The 22,475-nt window shown below is 37.0% G+C and overlaps 1 protein-coding gene across 3 annotated transcripts in view; it reads right to left on the reverse strand.

Annotated features, from left to right (window-relative positions):
- Window positions 1–539: 539 nt before the first annotated feature.
- The window catches only part of CENPI (centromere protein I), a 51,928-nt gene continuing 29,992 nt past the window's right edge, over window positions 540–22,475 (reverse strand). For 2 of the 3 annotated variants that reach the window (XM_057718383.1, XM_057718382.1), the window contains 6 exons: window positions 20,760–20,895; window positions 19,757–19,881; window positions 18,324–18,372; window positions 17,632–17,850; window positions 5,287–5,328; window positions 540–4,601 (listed from right to left, as the gene is read on the reverse strand). In XM_057718383.1, coding sequence (XP_057574366.1) covers window positions 4,500–4,601; window positions 5,287–5,328; window positions 17,632–17,850; window positions 18,324–18,372; window positions 19,757–19,881; window positions 20,760–20,895 — 673 coding nt within the window. In that variant the 3' untranslated portion in view covers window positions 540–4,499. Of the gene's footprint in view, window positions 4,602–5,286; window positions 5,329–9,148; window positions 9,196–17,631; window positions 17,851–18,323; window positions 18,373–19,756; window positions 19,882–20,759; window positions 20,896–22,475 lie in introns of those variants that run through there. The other variant, XM_057718384.1, reaches the window with a different exon arrangement.

Consider the following 22,475-nt stretch of genomic DNA (forward strand, 5'->3'; position numbering starts at 1 on the left):
CACCAATCTAGTTAGATAAGTTAATATTCTTCCCGGCAAGCTGAAAAGTTTTGCATTCCTGTTACATACTTTAAAATGAACTTTAATTCACATGTACTATTATGTTCCTTGGGAAGATACCCTATTCTGAGTATTATAAAAATAAAGCATTAATGATTCTGATCAACAGTATATTCTATTAAACATCATTGCCCATTGTCTTAGTCACATCAGGCTGCTATGTAACAAACATACCACAGACTGGGTGGCTTTAAAAAAAAACAAATTTACTTCTCACAATTCTGAAGGCTAAAAGTCCAAGATCAGGGTGCCAGCATGGGCCCTCTTCCTAGCTTGTAGACAGCTGCCTTCTTGCTGGATCTTTACACAGTGGAGAGAAAGATCATCTTTCTCTTGTCTTATAAACACACTAATCCCATTAATGAGAGCTCCACTCTCACAATCTAATTACCTCCCAAATGCCCCACCTCCAAACACCATCACATTGAGGGTTAGGGCTTCAACTATGAATTTGAGGAAACATTCAGTCCATAGCATCCATCTTTATTAGAAACATATTTTTTTTACATGACAGAAATAGAGGCTCTCCATATTAAAAAAAAACTAATAATTTAAACAAATTGAAAAGTAATATCAATTGAAAAAAGATCTTAAAAATATAATACCAGTCTTAGAGAATAATTTTTCTTCTATCTAGTAAACTATTTTGTGATACAAAATGAATCTGATATAAAGAGAATTTCTACTATGTTAATAAAAGTTATGTGAGGCACCACAGACATCTACTTTTCTTTCCAGATTGTCCCCAAGACCAGAGAAAGGAGAAGTTATGATAAAGAGAAAAATAAAATGTTAGAAATCTAATAGCAATGTATTATTGAATATTAAGTCAATATTTATAACATCAACAATTTTACACAAACACTAGGTAAACAAAGTATTCTTTTTGTACAATTGGGAAAATAAGCCACATTTTCTATTTCTTTTCCTTTCTAGACATGTTTGGCACTAAAGCAAAATAGCTATTCTTATTTAAATCTTGTTTTTCTTTGCCATGAAGATTCTTCAAAAAAGACTTTGGGCATGTTTGCATAGCTGTACATCTAATCTTAAGTGCGTTAAAAATTGATCAAGAGAAATATACAGTCAAAAGGCACCCAGGGAATCATTAGTGAACAAAAAGGTAAGCTAAAGGAAAAAACTTTTTTCTCCCATAACATAAACTTAAGTTTAGAAAAGTTTCTTCCATGATCTGAAGATTGTTAGGGGTTAAATTTCATAAAAACTAATCAAAGCCCTTCTCACAATTTAAAGTTCTACATGATCTTAAGGACCAAAATACCATGTTCTAAAAAATAACTATGGGAAGTTATTTGGAGTACAAACTTAAAAAAAGAAGAGAATTATCTAAATGATAAAGGTTACCCATTGGGGAAGCTATCAGATTTACTTCAAAGCAGCTAAAGCTTCTTTTACCCAGGTATATAAGCTACATTCATCATTAAATACCCCCTCCTTTTTTTTTTCTTTTTTTATTTTTTTGGGGGTACACCAGGTTCAATCATCTGTTTTTATACACATATCCCCGTATTCCCTCCCTTCCTTGACTGCCCCCCCTCGAGTCCCCCCCACTCTCCCTGCCCCAGTCCTCTAAGGCATCTTCCATCCTCGAGTTGGACTCCCTTTATTATACAACAACTTCCCACTATTTTACAGTTGGTAGTATACATATGTCTGTGCTACTCTCTCGCTTCGTCTCAGTTTCCCCTTCACCCCCCGCCCCCTCCCATACCCCGAGTTCTCCAGTCCATTCTCTGTATCTGCATCCTTGTTCTTGTCACTGAGTTCATCAGTACCATTTTTAGATTCCGTATATGTGAGTTAGCATATAATATTTGTCCTTCTCTTTCTGACTTACTTCACTATGTATGACAGATTGTAGTTCTATCCACCTCATTACATATAGCTCCATCTCATCCCTTTTTATAGCTGAGTAATATTCCATTGTATATATATGCCACATCTTCTGTATCCATTCATTTGTTGATGGGCATTTCGGTTGCTTCCATGTCCTGGCTATTGTAAATACCCCCTCCTTTTTGAAACACTTTCTTTACTTGGCTTCCAGCACACCAGTCTCCTGACTCTTCCTTAACCTCACTGGTGGGTCCTTCTCAGTCTTTTGCTAGTTCCTCCCTTTCTCTACTTCTTAACATTGGCATACTCCAGGGCTTGGTCCTTTGCCATTTTCTCTTTTCAAGCTGTACTAAGTGATCACATCCAATGTCCTGGTTATTCAGTAAAGACTCCCAAATCAATTTTATCAGTACCAAATTGTACCCTGAACTCTAGACCTGGATATCCAACTGCCTATTTAGCACCTCCAAACTAACATGACCAAAAAAGAACTCGTGATTCCATACTCCTCCAAATTTGTTCCTCATCTCTCCCTTCCAGAATTCACCCAGTTGCTCAGTTAAAAACCTAGGAGTCATCCTTTACTCCTCCCTTTCTCTCTCCTCATAGCGAAGCTATCAGCAGATCCTATCTTCTTTACCTTTAAAATAGAGCTTGAATCCAATAATAATTACCCTCCCTCCCCCTCTCTATCATATACCACACTAGGCTAAGACTCTTGCCTGGAACACTGTAGTAACCTAACTGGTCTCTCTGCTTTCACGCTCAGTCCTCTTCAGTCTAACCTTCACACTGCAGCTCCATACAGGTAAGTAAAATTATGCCACTCCTCTGCTCTCAATCCTTCTAATGGCTTCACATTTCCATATCCATACCAGGCTATAAGGATTTTCATGAACTACTCTCTGGCTTTCTCCCCTATTTCATTTCTTACCATGCTTCTCCCTTAATCACTATGTTGTCACCTTCCCGGCCTCTGCTATTCCTCAAACATGCCAAGTAAGTTAACATTTTTAAGACTTTTTACTTGCCTTTACCTCTTCCCAGAATGCTCTTTCCTCAAATATTCACATGGTTCATACACTTATTTCATTAGGGCCTCTGCATACGTCACCTCTTCAAACAGACCTTCTCTTACCATCTCCTCTAAAGTTGCAACCCTCTCAAACATGTATATCTCTTTATGTATAATTTGGTGGAAGGCAAAGTCTGATGATGAAGTCATTTTTCACTAGTGGGCTAAAAGAATCTAGATCTTGAAAAATATAATTAGCCACATTGAGGCTCTCCTGAGCCATGGATAGAAAGACAACTTAAGCACTCCCTGAGGATGGCAGTCTGTTGGTAAAACAAGTTGAGCCACTTAGCCTCTCTACCAACTAGGAAGGAATTTAGCCCCATACGCTCAGTTTGTTTCTGCCCCTATTCCTTGCTTTTTCTTTAAAGCACCTGATATTATACATTTGTTTACATCTCTTCTCCCATGGAATGTAGTAAATTCCACAAAAGCAGGTACTGTATAACCAGCACACAGAAGAATACATGGCATGTGGTAAGCTCGATAAACATGTATTAAACCAAAAATGAATGAATAAATAGTATTTCTAGTCTGAACACCATCCAATAATATAGTTTAGGGTTCTGTTTGCTTTAAAAGGAAAAAAAGAACCACAATGTGCCCTTAAAAACAAAAATAAATTCAGCTTGATTTCTCTCAAATGATATGAATTTTATTAAAAGGGAGAGAGTTATTCAGTAGCGCTGAAGCAAAATTTTGTAGTAAATTTTCAGCAAGATACTCTAGCTATTATAAAAATTTTTTAAAAGCTTCAGAATTATTCCTGAAAATAAAGTTATAGTTAGTTTATTTGTACCTAAACACTTAAAAATAGGGTATATACGTACACATACACGCGCACACACGCACAAAGTAGAGCAGTTCTGTGAAATCAAACTGGTATAAGTAGGAATGTTGATTATCCCATAATCCTCTCCCTTTCCTTCTTTCATCAAATTGCTAGCAGTGAAGACCCAGGAAGCTGCCAACTACTTAGAGCCACCTTTCAGAGTTAGAAATATATCCCATTAACTTGGTGTTGGTGTGGCTGTTCACAATAAGAAAAATGGCAATATCCACAGAGGTTTCACAGAGGCAGCTGAGTATTCTGCACGAATATGTCTGTGGCTTAACTGCTACTGTATATTATTACCTGCCCTCTTCCATCGAAAATGCAGTTCATAGCCCACAAGAATGTGAAAAATCCCACCACATAAAGGATATATCTCTTTATGTATAATTTGGTGGAAGGCAGAGCCTGATGATGAAGTCATTTTTTATAAGTGTGCTAAAAAATCTAGATCCTGAAAAATAAAGTTAGCCACATTGAGGCTCTCCTGAGCCATGGATATAAGGCTAGTCTAAGCATTCCCTGAGGATGGCAGTCTGTTGGTGAAACGAGTATGGAAACTCAAGTTGAGCCACTTGACCTCTCCAGCAACAAGGAAGGAATTTTAGTCCCATATGCTCAGTCTGTTTCTGTCAACATTCATTTAATGTTGATCAGGTGGTTTGTGCTCTCTGCTCAGGAAAAAGAAGAACGATGAATACTACTTCTTATGAAAAGTTTCAAGCCTTGTAACCCTTCTGAAAATAAATAGTCCAAATACCAGTTCCATTTCTTTCCCTGCAGGCACAGAAAAGGGAAATTACTTCTCAAATATTTAGTTTGCTTATTCTCTACCTCCTCTTCTTTGCTTAGGAAATGTTCCCAGTATCCTGGATGCACATACCAAGAGTTAGCCTGAGTGGCCAGGTTCATAAATGAAACTCAGTCACTAAGTAACAGTCAAACCAGAAAGTACCCAAAGTTTAAGGGCTAAGTATTCCTTTTATTATACTGGCCAAAAAAATTTAGCTGTTCAACTGAACAAGTACTGTGAAATGGAAATTGGTCACCATTCCTGCACTCTAGGAATTAAACATCTAAAATAGACAACACAGGAGCAGACATTATTATATTACTGACTATATTAAATATGTACACAGCAGAGTTGCTATACTGAGAAAACTACGTTTGGTTTTGTTAAATCAGATGAATTACAGTGACACTTTGACTACATGCAAGTGTATTATAAAATAAGATGATGCACAACAGCAAGAGTCAAACTATGAATAGTTTTATCTATGTAGAGGGCATGTGCCAATGAAGTCACATAAAAGTCACTGGAATTAATTCAGAGGGCAAACACTTCACTTTGACTTTGTCTAGGCAGCAGACTTGGGATTTAGGGAAAAGTAAAGGTATAAATTCTTTTGATGAAATGAAGCTTTATGAAATCCCTGAACATGATGAAAATAAATTTACTTACCCGAATAGAACTCATGTTTACAGTCCTTGTTTCTGGCTGTTCCTTTAAAAACAAAAACAAAAAACAAACAAAAAATGAAATGGAGAGGAATGGAGATGAAAATATTTGGTTAGCAAAAATTACCAGAAAATTAAGATGGCTCTTGACTATCTGATTCATTTGCTACGTTCTATTCCTACCAACAGTCTTGGATTCCTTTTGAATAAACACCCACTATAACCTTCCTTATTTCTCCGTAGAAGCACAAACAGAAAGAAAATAAAATCACAGTAGATAAAGTAAGCACCATTTTTTGCTAATCTATGGCCTCATTTTTTAAAATTCTGTACTCAGCCACTGGGGTAGAGATGAAAGGTGTTACAGAAGGCTTTTTCTGAGGAATATGATTAACTGAATTGAGTTTTGAATGATAAGGATGAAGCTGGGTGAGGCAGTCTGTGTACACAGTCGATTCTATGAAATTGTAATTCTTTATGAAAACTCAGAGCTAGGTGAGCTGGCTAGTTATTCCCTGGCCTTAACTATTACCTACTGTACTTCATTGAAGAGCCATCAATTCTGACAACTTTTTTTATGTATCACTAAGAAAAAACTCTGCCTATTAAACTATGTATTAAACAATGTATTTTTAACACTTAGAAGTTTTTATTTTATAATGATTGAAAGTTTTAGCTGTAGGCAGATTTTGATCATATATCATTTTTACAAACATGAAATGGTAAATATAAACAAAATTAAGTGGTGAAAGTATTTCTAAAACTTCACATTCAGAGTCCAACTCTTCTGAATTACTTTTCTGCTCAAGGGTTGTGGATATCTATGTTTTTTCACACAACATCGTCCTCTGTGCCAGACTGTTGATTATGCAGCATTGCTTAAAAGAACTAAAAGGTACGGTGCTTAGGTCTCAGCTGCACAAAGCTAACCTACTTTCGACCCTTGATTCAAGGAAATTCCATAATATGTATGGTTCACCACTTCCCTCCCTTCTTCCTCCAAGTTATTTGGTTTTGAGGGCTTAAAACAGTGCTTCAATATCTTCTCCAATTTTCCCCCATGCTGCTGACATCCAATCTGCAAGGTCTGATTCTGGCAATCTGCCTGTGCACACTCAAAAACAGCAAATGACAATTATATCATGATTGTTGCCTGGCTGACATTGATCACAACATGCATCTTGATCTCTGAGAAGTTAAAAAGTGAAAAAAATGTGGTTTTGGAACTGATGCAGTATAGTCCCTGCTGATGAATTCCATATTTATTTCTCTCATTCCAACCTTTCTCTTGAGTTCTAAGCCCCTATTTCAAACTGCCGACTTACACTTCTTCTTGGATATCTAACAGGTATCTCAAATTTAAGTAGGTCAAAAGAAAACTTGATTCTCAACTTGTCTTCCCCCCAAAACAAAATAACCTGTCCTGTTCTACCAGTATTCCTCTTATTAATAAATGGAACCACCATCAACCCTGTTGCTGAATTCAGAAAACTCAAAAGTCCTTTCCTTTTTCTCATTCCCACTTCTAATCAAGCCATTGGTTCCTGCCTGCTCTATCTCTGCAACATATCTCAAATCAGTCCACTTCTATGCATCTTCGCCACCACCACTTGTATACAAATCACTATCAATGTATTTTGTCTAGAGCAAAAGCCTCCTAACTGGTGCCTCTGCTTCCACTCGGGCCTCCTCTTACAACTCTATCCTCCACTAAAAAGCCAAAGTGATCTCTACTACGCATCAACTCAGACCATACTACAACCTGCTTAAAAATTTTTCAATTGTTTACCACTGCACTCCTAACAGATCTGTAAGATAGTGGCCCCTGCATCTCTCCAACCTTATTTCATTCCATTCTCCCTCTTGTTCCTTAATCTAAGCCACACTGGCCTTCCTTTCTTCCTTGAACCCCTTAAGTACTATTCCCACTGCCTGGAATGCTCTTTTCCCAGCTATTCCTAGGCTGGCTTATTCTCATCTCTTAGAAGAAATCTCAGATCAACTGTCACCTCTTCAAAAAGGCCCTCCTTGAACATCCATCGCTGACAAATCCCCAGTCACACACTCTCTCACTCCACCTTGTTTATGTCCTTCATAGCATTTCTCAAAATTTTAAATTATCATGTCTAGCAGATGTAGAGAACAGACTTGAGGACACAGGGAGTGGGGGAAGGAGAAGCTGGGACAAAGTGAGAGGGTAGCACTGACATATATACATTACCAAATGTAAAACAGATGGCTAGTGGGAAGCAACTGTATAATACAGGGAGATCAACTTGATGATTGGTGATGACCTAGACGGCTGGAATAGGGAGGCTCAAGAGGGAGGGGATATGGGGATATATGTATAAACATGCTGATTCACTTTAGAATATAAACTCCATTTGGACAGAGATGGTATCTATCTTCTTACGCACTGTATTCTCAGTGTCAAAAGCATAGTGGACACCAAATATTTGTTGAATTAATAAAGAAATAACTAGTTATTAATTCAAAGGTAATTGATGATAAGAAAACCTAGATCTTCAGAATTTCCTGAAACCATAAGCTCTACAAATGTCCAGACTCATGAAGTGACCTGAGCTCTTTTGATACTGGCCAAATTAAATTTACTAAATTATCTCTAAAAATATGGCCAATCTGAAATATTTACAATATGAAAATTCAGCAAAGTAAAACTGTCAGAATTAAATCACACTACGACGATAGCAGATATTTTTACCACCTCAAAGGTACAACACTTAGATAATGAGCAGTTAGTTGGTGACAAGGCTCAAAAAGCATTCTTTTAAAAGGAAGATTGACATTAAGGCTAGTATTTTCAGAATCATACAGAAACATCATCAATTACAAAATGGTAGTTTCACATTTTGCCAAATGGGCTTAATGCTGCTAGAATTAAACCTTCAAGAATCAACCTTCCTAAAATATTTTTAAAAAACACTTCTGATTTAAAAGAATATATTAATTCCTGATCCTCCAAAACAAGTTTGCTTACCTATGTCTAAGCTGATAATATTTACTACTTTCGAGACTGAATCTTATAATTAAGACACATACACACACTCAGTCTGGGAGAAAAAAAGAATCGACTTATGAAAATCAATTCCACTCTACGATTCATCACATACTTTTTCAATTAAGAACTGGATGCAACTGTATTGACAGGGTATGGAGAGCTGGACACCCATTCATTGTTAGCAGTAATATAAATTGGTATAACTTCTACTGAAAGCAATTTGACAATACCTAACAAAATTACAAAGATATATCCTTTGAAACCAATTCCACTTGGAGCAATTTTATCCAACAGACACAGCTGCATATGTATGAAATGATGTATATAGTTCAAACACATTCATTAGAGTATAATTTAATAACAAGATTAGAAATAACTCAAATACTCAATTTATAAGTTATATGCTTAACTTGTACTACATCCACACAATAGAACACTATAGAGATAACAAAAAGAATGAGGCAGTCCTTTATGTACAAATATGAAACAAAAGCCAAGATACTAAGTAAGAAAAAATCAAGAGGCAGAAAAGTATGTATAGTGTATACTGTTGAAAAAGATCATTTATACAGAAACATACAGTATGTCTCTGGAAGGCTATTCAAGAAACGGAGAGTGGTTGTTCTATGATAAAAAGTGTCCACATGGAGTTCCACTTCCAGGATGAGATCATGAGGAGTTCTCTGGAATCACTCCCCAGCAAAGCGGGCAAAGTTGGCAAAAACTACTTTTACAAACCCAGCTTTTAAAGTCTCTGGAAACTGTCCTAAATGACATATAGAAAAACAAAATTACTTATTCAAGAAAATCTACTAAAATTCTGTAAGAACAGCAATGTAAGCCACTGGTCCTTCCTACTCAGCGTGGCTGATGAGTCAGGGCTGTAAACATAACCTACAATAAAAATGAAGGTCTCAAATTAATAATCTATTTTACTAAAAAATATCAAATTGTACACTTTAAATATATGCAGTTTATTGTATGTCAATCTTTTTTTTTTAATTTTTTTTATTTTTTGGGGGGTATACCAGGTTCAATCATCTGTTTTTATACACATATCCCTGTATTCCCTCCCTTCCTTGACTCCCCCCCGCTCAAGTCCCCGCCACCCTCCCCACCCCAGTCCTCTAAGTCATCTTCCATCCTCGAGTTGGACTCCCTTTATTATACAACAACTTCCCACTGACTATTTTACAGTTGGTAGTATATATATGTCTGTGCTACTCTCTCGCTTCGTCTCAGCTTCCCCTTCACCCCCCGCCCCCTCCCATACCTCGAGTTCTCCAGTCCATTCTCTGTATCTGCATCCTTGTTCTTCTCACTGAGTTCATCAGTACCATTTTTAGATTCCGTATATGTGAGTTAGCATACAATATTTGTCCTTCTCTTTCTGACTTACTTCACTCTGTATGACAGATTGTAGTTCTATCCACCTTATTACATATAGCTCCATCTCATCCCTTTTTATAGCTGAGTAATATTCCATTGTATATATATGCCACATCTTCTGTATCCATTCATTTGTTGATGGGCATTTCGGTTGCTTCCATGTCCTGGCTATTGTAAAGAGTGCTGCAATAAACATCATGGTACATGTTTCTTTTGGGATTATGGTTTTCTTTGGGTATATGCCCAGGAGTGGGATTACTGGATCATATGGTAGTTCTATTTGTAGTTGTTTAAGGAACCTCCAAATTGTTTTCCATAGTGGCTGTACCAACTTACAGTCCCACCAACAGTGCAGGAGAGTTCCCTTTTCTCCACACCCTCTCCAACATTTGTGGTTTCCAGACTTTGTGATGATGGCCATTCTGATTGGTGTGAGGTGATACCTCATTGTGGCTTTGCCTTGCATTTCTCTGAAGATTAGTGATGTTGAGCATCTTTTCATGTGTTTGTTGGCCATCTGTATGTCTTCTTTGGAGAAATGTCTATTTAGGTCTTCTGCCCATTTGTGGATTGGGTTATTTGCTTTTTTGGTATTAAGCTTCATGAGCTGCTGTATGTCAATCTTTAATGACTCCCCAGCAAAAAAAAAAACTCTAATTTACGGCCAAGAAACTAGAAACAGGAGAGCAAACTATTAATAAATCCAAAGCAAGAAGGAAATAAATAATAAAGATTAGAGCACAAATAATTGAAATAAAAAATATTAAAAAAGAGAATCTCACACTTCCTGATTTCAAAACTTAATACAAAGTTACAAATTAAAAAAATGTGATACTGGCATGAAGACAGACATACAGACCAGTGCAAATGAATACAGAGCTCAGAAGCAAACCCTCATGTATATGGTCAAATGACTTTTGACAAAGGTGTCAAGATCATTCATGGGGGGAAAGAACAGTCTCTTTAACAAATGGTGTTGGGAAAACTGGATCTCTACATGTAAAAGAATGAAATTGGATCCTTACTTTATACCATATACAAAAATTAACTGAAAATGGATTAAAGATCTAAACATAAGACTGAAAACTATAAAATTCCTAGAAAAATACATAGAGGGAGAGATTTATGACATTGGCTTTTGCAATGATTTCTTAGATATGACACCAAAAGCACAAGCAAAAATAGGCAAAAAAATAGCCAAATGGGATTACATCAAACTTAAACCTTCTATGCATCAAATGATGCAATCAAGCAAAATGAAAAGGCAACCTACAAAATGGGGGAAAATATTTGCAAATCATATATCTGTAAGTAATTAATATCCAGACTTCATATATAAAAAATCCCTACAACTCAACAACAAAAACATCAAATAACCCAATTAAAATAATAGGCAAAGGACTTGAATAGATACTTCTCCAAAGAAGACAAACAAATGGCCAATGAGCAGATAAAGAGATGCTCTGCACCACTTATCATTAGGGAAATATGAATCAAAACCACAGTAAGATCACTTCACACACATTAAGATGGCTATTATGATAAAAAAAAAACTAGGAAATAATAAGTACTGGTGAGGATATGGAGAAATTGGAAACCTTGTGCACTGCTTGTATGAATGTAAAATTAATATGGAAATGCCTATGGAAAACTGAATGGTGTTTCCGCAAAAAAAGTAAAAATAGAATTACCATATGATTCAATAATTCCACTTCTGGGTGTATAGCCAAAAGCATTGAAAACAAGGACCTGAAGAGACAATTTTACACCCATGTTCATAGCAGCACTACTTACAACAGCCAAAAGCTGGAAGCAAGTCAAGTGTCCATCAAAGAATGAACAGATAAAACAAAATGTGGTACATACATACAATGGAATATTATTTGGCCTTCAAAAAGGATATTTTGATACATGTTAAACCATGGATGAACCTTGAAGACACTATGCTAAGTGAAGTAAGCTATGTACAAAAGAACAAATACTGTATGATCCACTTATATGAGGTACCTAGAATTGCCAAACTCACAGAGACTGAAAGTAGAATGAAGGCAACAAAGGCTGATGAGAGGAAGGAACAGGGAATTACTGTTTAATAAGTACAGAGTTTCAGTTTTACAAGATGAAAAGAGTTTTGTAGATGGACAATGGTGATACTAGCACAACAATGTGAATGTACTTATTGCCAGTGAACGGTATACTTAAAAATGGTTAAGATGATAAGTTTTATGTTTCATGTATTTAACCACAATTTAAAAATTTTTTAATTTTTTTAAGTAGAGAAAAATCAATGAAACCAAAAGTTTGTTCTTTGAGAAGTTCAACAACATTGACAAACCTTTAGCTAGACTAAATAAGGAAAAAAAGAGAAGATACAATATACTAAAATCAGGAATTAAAAGGGGGAAAACATTACTGACTTTATAGAAATAAAAGGTATTATCAAAACAACAAGGTCCTACTGTATAGCACAGGAAACTATATTCAATATCCTGTAATAAACCATAATGGAAAAGAAAAGAAAATTTTTATTAAAAAATAAAAATAAAAAAATCAATAAATTAGACAAATAACATAAAATGGAGAAATTCTAGAAAAATAAATGTTGAGAGCGACTCAAGAAGGAATAGAATATCTGAATAGACCTATAATAAGAAAAGAGGTTGAACAGTAATTTAAAACCTTCCCATTAAAAAAAGCCCATGACCAGATGGCTTCATGGGTAAAATTTACCAAATATTTGAAGAAGAATTAATGCCAATCCTTCACAAACTTTCCCAAAGAGTAGGAGAGAGAATACTTCCTAACTTATTCTTGGAGGCCAGAATTAACCTGAAACCAAAACCAGACAAAGACATCATGAGGAAAAACCAATATCCCTTATCCTCCACAATCAACTGGGAGGCCAAATCTGAAGGAAATTATGCTAGGTGAAATAAGTCAAACAGAGAAGGACAAATACTACAAGATACTACTTATATTATGAATCTGAAATAATTAAACTCATAGAAGCAGAGAGTAGACTGGTCATTTCCAGGGTCTGAGGCTAGAAGCAAATGAGAAGGCATTAAAAAAAAAAGCACAAGTGATAAAAGAAAACATTAATAAATTAGAGTTCATCAAAATTTAAAACTTGGGACTTCCCTGGTGGCACAGTGGTTGGGAATGCCTGCCAATGCAGGGAACATGGGTTCAATCCCTGGTCCGGGAAGATCCGACATGCTACAGAGCGTCTGGGCCTGTGTCCCACAACTACTGAGCCTGCGCTCTAGAGCCCAGTGCCTAGAGCCCATGCTCCACAACAAGAGAAGCCACTGCAATGGGAAGCCCATGGCACCGCAATGAGGAGTGGCCCCCACTCACCACAACTGGAGGGAGCCCGCGTGCAGCAATGAAGACCCAATGCAGACAATAAATAAATAAATAAATATTAAAACTTCTGTGCTTCAAAAGATACCAACCAAAAAATGAAAAAGACAACCCACAGAATAGGAGAAAACTTCTGTAAATCACATATCTCATAAGCAACTTGAATCTAGAAAATAGAAATGAGTCTTAAAAATCCGCCTGCCAATGCAGGAGACACAGGTTCAAGTCCTGATCTGGGAAGATCCTACATGTCAGGGAACAACTAAGCCTGTGTGCCACAACTACTGAGCCTGCACTCTAGAGCCCATGAGCCACAACTATTGAGCCCATGTGCCACAACTACTGAAGCCTGCATGCCTAGAGCCTGTGCTCTGCAACAAGAGAAGCCACTGCAATGAGAAACCCACGCACCACAATGAAGAGCAGCCCCCGCTCGCCGCAACTAGAGAAAGTCAGAGTGCAGCAACAAAGACCCAATGCAGCCAATAAATAAATACATAAATTTAAAAATAAAATAATGAGCCTTATAAGCCTTTGAGACAAATAACCTAATTTAAAAATGGGCATAGGGTATGAATAGACATTTCTCCAAAGAAAATATACAAATGGGAAATAAGCACATGAAAAGAAGCTGAACATCAACAGCTATCAGGGAAATGCAAATTGAAACCAAAATGAGATCCTACTTCACAACCTCTAGGATGGCTAGAATGAAAAAAAAAGAAAACAGGTAATAACAAATCTTGGGGAAGATATGAAGAAAATGGAAACCTCACAAACTGTACACCCATAAATAGACCTTAAAAATATTATGCTAAGTGAAAGAAGCCAGCCACAAAAACTCATATATTGCATGAGTTAATCTTTATGAATTTCCAGAATAAGCAAATCTATATAGATACAAAGTAGATTGAGTGTTTGCCTAGGTCTGGGGATGGGGAAACTGGAGCATGATAGTTAAGAAGTATGGGGTTTCTTTTTGGGATAATAAAAATATTCTAAAACAAATTGTGGGCTTCCCTGGTAGCACAGTGGTTAAGAATCCGCCTGCCAATGCAGGGGACACAGGTTTGAGCCCTGCTCTCGGAAGATCCCACATGCCGTGGAACAACTAAGCCTGAGCACCACAACTACTGAGCCTGCGCTCTAGAGCCCATGAGCCACAACTAATGAGTCCATGCTCTGCAACTACTGAAGCCCGTGCGCCTAAAGCCTGTGCTCTGCAACAAGAGAAGCCACTGCAATGAGAAGCCTACACACCGCAACGAAGAGTAGCCTCTGCTCTCCACAACTACAGAAAGCCTGGGCACAGCAACGAAGACCCAACGCAGCCAATAAATAAAAATAATAAAAAAAGTATTAAAAAAATAAATAAATAAAACAGATTGTGATGATGGATGCACAGCTTGGTGAAAATGCTAAAAGCCACTGAACTGTATACTTCAAATAGGTGAACTATATTGTATTTGAATTATATCTTAACAAAGCTGTGAAAAATAAGAGACTGAAAAAAAATTTAAGTGCCGTTATCTTTTAGAGGTATAGAATGAAACATTTACAGTAAAATTATGTAACATTTGGTATTTGTTTCAAAATAACTGGGTCAAGGGAGAGTATAAAACTGGGTGGGAGTAAAGACAGAGCTGGGTGATGGGTACACAGGGGTTCATTATACTATCTCTTTCCTTTTGTATGTTTAAAATTACAAAACGAAAATAAGTTTTGTAAAAAAAAAAAAAAAAGTAATAAAGGGATAACACTAAGGTAAGGAATGCCAAAATCAATGGTAAGGAAAGCCAAAATCTAGAGGATGAGAGCCCAGAGGGGTAAACGTAATACTCAAAGTCACTCTTGGCCTGAGGGAATTTGCCAATCCAGAGGACTCAGTTGCAAAACTGAGCTGCCCTTCCACAGCCTCGAAGGGCTAAGCTGACTAAAGTCAAAGCAGAAGCTTTGCTAAAAGTGGAAACTCTCATAAACCAACCCCCTCTTTAAACTAGAAACCCAAAGGGCTACACCTTCAAGGTAAGAGTTCACCAGAAATAAATTAGCTTTCTCACAGGCTTGCAGTCTGTCCACCAATGGTGTAGGGAATCTCAGGCACAGAACTTGGATTAGGTCAGCACCAGACAAACAGCATCCCTATGTACTTGTAAGAAGCAAATAAAAGTTCTCTCTGAAGGAAGATATTCTAATTTTCTGATTTTTTCTACAAGTAATATTCCAGGCGTCCAGCACATCATCAAAGGTAAGCAGATACACAAAGAAATTAAGCAACATGAGGAAGAAACAGCAACAGAAGGAGGCAACAGACACCAGAAACTTCTGATATTGGAATTATCAGACAGATTATAAAACAATGTTTACTAAGTTTAAAGAAACAAAACATTGGATAGAAAAAATAAGGAGCAATAAAAATGAATACCTAAAGACAAAGAAAAGAAAAGATGGAGGAGACAAGGATGGAAGTGAGATTCCTACAGTTCAGAATTTGGAATCATTTAAATGTTTTATATATTCTAAGAATCAAATTAAATCAAAAAGAAAAATGTGAATAAACAACAAGGTCCTACTGTATAGCACAGGAAACTATATCCAATCTCCTGGAATAAACCATAATGGGAAAGAATATAAAATAAGAATGTACATATGTGTATAACTGAGTCACTTTGCTGCAGAGCAGAAATTAGTACAACACTGTAAATCAATTACACTTCAATAAAAAAATTTTTAATGATCAAAAAAAAGAAAAAGCAATCTCTAAAGCATGAAAACAAACTAAAACAAATGGTCTTAACTGCATGTAAAATACAGCATTGCAATGTACATTTTTTTGTAAGATTTAGTCCAGGGGCAACAAGAACTAAAAATATTTCAAATTTCATCCAGTAGTCTCATTATTAATAGTAATATATTATTAATTTGAAATAAGTTTTTTATATATTGTATGATAAATCAGGCAAGTTATTATGAAAGCAGGAAAAGAGAAAAAGAGGAAGGAATATCAGAAAAATCACAAAACTATATTGCCTCTGTGTACTTTAAAAATGTAATTTTTATTCAATTATTGAAATCAATCAGTATGTTTTTGAAGGCCTACATATTACTTTTTTCACCTTCTGGTCCTTGACTACATTTCAAAACATCATCTCCTACCATACTATAGTCTAGCATAGTGATTTTCAACCCTTGTTGTACATCAGAATATTTATATCAAAAAAGCAGATCCAGGATATCACCCCAATTAGTATAGCAAAATGTCAGGGTGGAAGCAATCAAGGATGTATACTTTGCAAAAGCAGCCCGGATACTTCTGCTGCTGAGTCAGGATAAAATCCCTGCTCAAACACTACATTTCTGCTTAAATTCCTCAGACAAAGCATGCTCTAACATACGGGTCAGCAAACCACATCCAGTCCAATGCCTGTTTTTGTAAATAAACTTTTATGGAACACAACTACGCCCATTTGTTTACTCATTGTCTATAGCCACTTTCACGCTACAACAGCAAGGCTGAGTAATCTTGACAGAGACCATGTGGCCTGCGAAACCTGAAATATTTACAGTATGGCCCTCCACAGAAAAAGTTTGCTGTCCCCTGTTCTAGCTTTGTACTTTCCCCCCAATACTGCTCTTGTCTTAACAAGCTCACGCTCATCCTTCAAAACTCCAATTAGCATCATTTCTGTAAAGCCTGAACTAGGTTAACCCTCCCTGTATATTTTTTCATTGTTCTCTGTACTTTCCCTATATTATTCATCATTCTTTATTGTAAGACATCTGTTTAATGACTGCCTCCCTGACTAGATTCTAAGCTCTATGAGGGCAATACTCAGATGTATCTTGTTCACCACAGTGCCTGGTTCTTACATGAATATATTAAACATTTATTCAATGAATATCTCCCCCATTCTATACACTTTTTTCATTTTGTTAGATTTGTCAATGTTCCAATCTGTTCAAGAAATTCTGAATCCAGATTCTATCAGTGTATTTGTAATCCCATCCTGTTGTGTCATTCACATATATGATATGCAAACCACTTGAGTTCTTTGAGTCACTGACACTGTTGAAAATGACAGGGCTGGTGATAAAGTCCTGAGAAGACCCCCTTGCCTACATACTGATATCAACCCATTAAATCAGCAGTCTTTGGCTAAGACTCCAACTCTAATTATAATATCATCTAGCCTACATTTTCCATCCTTTAAACTAAAGCTTCAACTTCTCTGTACCCTTTTCTTACCTGGCACCACCTCTACCCAAGTAGAACTGAACTAATATGCACTCCCCCATCTTTCTCACTATTGTATAGCCTCTCACTTCACCTAACTGTACTGTGGTAACGTTCACAAATCTGTCTCTGCCACAAGCCCAAGCTCTTTGCAGGTAGAAACTAATTACTTAACTTTGAATCCCCAGAGCCTAGCACAATGCCCAAAAGTTAGCTGATAACTCAAAAAGTATGACTGAACACATCTTGCAATTCAGACACACTACATTTACGGCATTTCCTATTTCTGCCATCATAGTATTCCTATAAAAAAAATCTAAAAATCATTTAAATACACTTACCTGTAGCAGAAAGGAAGCAGCATAACTCAAAAGAGCAGGATGTTGGACTAAATTTAAACTGTTTTTATACTCTGCTACTGAAGCTTTTTCTAAGACTTCCAGGTCAATATATAATCCTTTCTGGAAGGGTTTGGATGTCCACAAGCAACCAACCATGGCTGTCAAATAGTGATTAAATTCTTGATAGGTCTTGCTGCTGAAGCTGAACTCTGATTTTGTCTATTGGGAAAGAAAAAAAAATGTCAGTATCACCTATTGTCTCTTTTTCTTATTCCCAACAGATCATATATCTCTACACTCAATTTTCATTTTTTTAAAATAAATAAATAAATAAATTTATTTATGGCAGCGTTGGGTCTTCATTGCTGTGCGCAGGCTTTCTCTAGATGTGGTGAGCGGGGGCTACACTTCCTTGCAGTGTGCAGGCTTCTCAGTGTGGTGGCTTCTCTTGTTGTGGAGCACAGGCTCTAGGTGCACAGGCTCCAGCAGTTGTGGCTCGCGGGCTCTAGAGCTCAGGCTCAGTAGTTGTGGCGCATGGGCTTAGTTGCTCTGTGGCATGTGGGATCTTCCCAGACCAGGGCTCGAACCCATGTCCCCTGCATTGGCAGGCGGATTCTTAACCACTGTGCCACCAGGGAAGTCCCTCAATTTTTCAACAATGGTGATTTAAAACAGAGATTTATCACCCATACCTTTTGTACCAACTCATTTTTCTTTGCAGCAGTCAAATTTTTACGATACCTAAAGACAGAACAAACAGAACTTTTACTATTAAATGCCTTTGATATGTAAACATAAACAAAACTTCACATTTTAAATGTAAATATATGCACATACACAAATATCCAGCTGTCTAGTTTTTTTTCCTTGTTTGGTACATTTTCCTCAAAGAATAAAAATTAACAGAGGCTCAAGTATTGAGTTGTACATTTAAGATATGCACTTGACTCTGTAAATTATACTTCAATAAAAAAGAAAGGAAATGCTTTAATGTTTCACTATTAAAAATTAATAGAGTAAAAACAGATGATTGAACCTGGTGTAACCCCCCCAAAAAAAAAAAATTAATAGAGGCTCAAAAGCAGTCACTGATGCAAAACATACTTTCTTAATGAGGAAAAACAGGTGCAGTAGAAAGATTAAAGGGAAAATTTAGAAATGTACTTTTTTCTTGCCTGAGAACTATTCTAATTAGCTTTTGAAAAATTTTTTTTTAAATTTATTTTTGGCTGCATTGGGTCTTCATTGCTGCGTGCATGGGCTTTCTCTAGTTGCAGCAAGCAGGGCCTACTCTTCGGCACGGTGCATGGGCTTCTCACTGCCAAGGCTTCTTATTGCAGAGCACGGGCTCTAGGAGCACAGGCTTCAGTAGTTGCAGCACGCAGACTTAGCAGTTGTGACTCGAGGGCTCTAGAGCACAGGCCCAGTAGTTGTGGCACATGGGCTTAGTTGCTCCGTGACATGTGGGATCTTCCCGGATCCAGGCTCGAACCCGTGTCCCCTGCACTGGCAGGTGGATTCCTAACCACTGCGCCACCAGGGAAGTCCCAGCTTTTGAACATTTTAACCTTGGCATAGTCCTACAAGTTATGCCAAAAAAGGTCTACACTTATTGGCTAAAAAGAGCAATTTCAGTCTGTAAGTAAACAAATTAGAAGGGATGAGAAATAACACAATTTTACATAATTGGTAATAGCTCCCCTTATCTCCCAGAAAATGTTCTTTTTACCAGAGAAGCTACATAGACTTAAACCAGTTGTCAGTAACGGACTAATTTTTCTTTGAGACACAGCAATGAGAATTAACAATGCTGAGTTCAGCGGTACCATTACACAAAAAATCCTTAACTATGAATTCTTTTAATCCATATCCCCGACAGTGACATTTAAAAAATATAGTTAAGATAGTCCCATGTTGGAAGGTCATTCCCGAAAGAAACCCATGTTTCCTACTTCCAAAGTCCTGGCAGAAAATCTGTAACAATTTTATAGTACTTAATATTTTACCGTATTATATACAATAAACTTATTGTAGTATATTTATAAATTATAAATTATTGTATAGCTGGAAAATTAAGATGAAATTATGATGTACTAATTCATAAAATGGTAAAAAGGCTTTGTACCTGTCCATAATGTAACAGAGCTGGTTCAGGATACTAGAATCCAGGCTGAGGAGTGCCGGATAGAAGACCCCAGGAGGAAACGACACCACTAATGGAAGGTTATAATTTACATATATGTCACACACCTTTTTGGGAAGAATGATAACATCAGTATATAAATTATTCCTCAGAACCCCCCAATTTCACCCAAACAATCATCACTAGAGAATAAGCAATAATATAACATCAGGTTTGGGCCTGCCTGATTCATAAATAGAATAGGTAGCCACAACTTGCTTAAAAATGTACCTCAGCAAACAGCAACCTTACGATACAGGATTATTTCTGAAAGGTCATTATTAAAATCTTTTATTTTTTTCTGGGGAGAGATCTTAGAGTTAGGGAGAAAGAGAAAGGGAGCATTTCTTAAGTCCTATAAATATTGAATTATCATATTAGTTAGCTGTCAACCTGGAAAACAAAGGAGTATGCTTCCAAGCAAATATAACACAAGACAACTAGGTATCAATGAAGGTAAGAAGCCAGGAAAACTAAGACTAGTGGGTACTTTCTGGATAGTTCTGTCTAGGTTGAACACTACAGAACAAGAGGAGGACCCGAATCATAGGTACTGGGAGAAATAAGGCAGTTGAAAGGTGCGGTGGAGAGCTAAAGAAACAAAAGGTATTTTTGGTTTTCTACCAGGCGTTGGAAATGTACAATGGATGAGCAAAAAGTGATACTAAAGACAGACTTCTGTCTGGGGCCAGCATTATTTAGGGGAATGCCTATTAAAGTGGTACCTGGACTTAAAAAAAAAAGCATTTACTTTTTCCCCTTTGTTTTATGCATGTCAATTATTCAGGCCAGAATACAACATTAACTTCAAAATATGTAGCTTATCTTAACTATGCTGATAAGGTCACAGCCCAACCTAATAGTTGTGCATAAAATTTAAACAGTAGACTAGCAAAGCAGACAGCCATCACAAAAATCTAAGTAGAGAAAATGGGATGTATACTACCTTCTCATAGAAATCCAAAATAAAGTGCAGCAAGAAAGTACTGTTGCCTTCCAAGCGCATTGCAGTAGTGGACAGCCACCCTACATAGTGAATCAGTTCAGACACAGAGTTCATGGATCCACCTAGAGTTGTCTCTCTGCAATAAGAAACCATGACATCCGGATGCATGTTAGCAAAAGACCTCACAACTTCCAAGCTAAAGTTGGATTAAAATATACAGCAGAAAGTTGTTGGGAACTTCAGAAAATGATCAGTGCTCCAATGTATGATTCACTTCTTTTTTTTTAAACCACGGTGATTAACCATAAAACTACACAGCCCTCTAGGGAACCATTACGATCAATTCACAGAACATCCTGAGCAACCACTCTACTAGTAAATACCAGAGAAAGAAAGGATTAAGCTCCAGACTTTAGAGAATATTACCAATGTCCAGCGACCACAGCATCAGCAAATTACGAGGGTGAGTCAAAAATTATCCGCACTCGGGTTATATTAAAACTTCTGTTGGCTGCACTGTCTTATCAGCACTTTCTGTTCAAGGCTATTGTCTCCCCAGTCACTGCTGTGCAGGTATGAATGTGTTACATCACTTCATTTGTAACTGTAGTGTGAGCAAAAATGGATGTCCCACTTGTGATTTGCACAAAAGAAGAGCAGTGTGCAGTGATTCATTTTTTGTGGTCTGAGGGTGTACCTGGTGCCGTTATTTATCGAACACTTTGTGTGCAGTATGGAGAAAGTGTTTTGTCATGAAGAAGTGTGTATGAATGGACAGAGAAGTTCAAGGAAGGTTGCATAAGTATTAGCCATCAAGGAGTCGGACACCCGTCCACCTCCATGGCTGATGACAACACTGAGCATACACGTGAAATGATTCTGTTGAATAGACGAGTGACAGTTTTCTCGGATTCTTAAGGGCCAGTATTGGAATATTATCAGGAAAAAGGTTCAACAATCAACAGTGCTCATTACAGTGAGATGCTTAGTGAAGAACTGAAGCCTAAACTTCAGATTTAACACAGAGGACTGCTCTCCAAGGGCATTGTGATCTTCCATGACAACGCGTGTCTGCACACTTCTGCTCACACTGTTGATGCTCTGCAAAAACTTCGTTTTGATGTGTTAAAGCATCCTCCCTATAGTCCTGATCTTGCTGCATTGGACTTTCACCTGTTTGGTCCCCTGAAAGCAGCCCTATGAGGACGAAGATTCACTTCTGATGAAGAAGTGAAGACAGCAGTACATTCATGGCTCACAGCTCAGCCTAAAACATTTTTTAATGAGGAAATACAAAAGCTTGTTGACAGATGGACAAAGTGTATTGAAAAGCAAGGAGATTATGTTGAAAAATGATGTCTTTGTCTTTTCTAAAAGTTAATTAAAATAAATTCTACAGCCAGAGCGCAGATAATTTTTCACTCACCCTTGTAGTTTCTAAGTACACAAATTCAAACCCAGTTTTGCCTGAATTCCTGAACTAAAATGCTGTTAAAAATATTTTCACTTTAACTGGAATTCAATTCAATTCTAAAACTGAATGAGTAAAATTTTTGGCATCTTTCATTCTTCTAGTAAAAACCAGATCTAGATATTTTATATTCTTCCCAAATCAATGAACCATGTCTCTTTAAATCACACATGGGTATAATTTGTTCAATCCATCTATCTGCCCACCCCTGTCCTTCAATCCACGAGTGGATTAGGAAAAGACTG

Source organism: Hippopotamus amphibius, chromosome X, assembly GCF_030028045.1.
Source record: "Hippopotamus amphibius kiboko isolate mHipAmp2 chromosome X, mHipAmp2.hap2, whole genome shotgun sequence".
Taxonomy (NCBI): Eukaryota; Metazoa; Chordata; class Mammalia; order Artiodactyla; family Hippopotamidae; genus Hippopotamus; species Hippopotamus amphibius.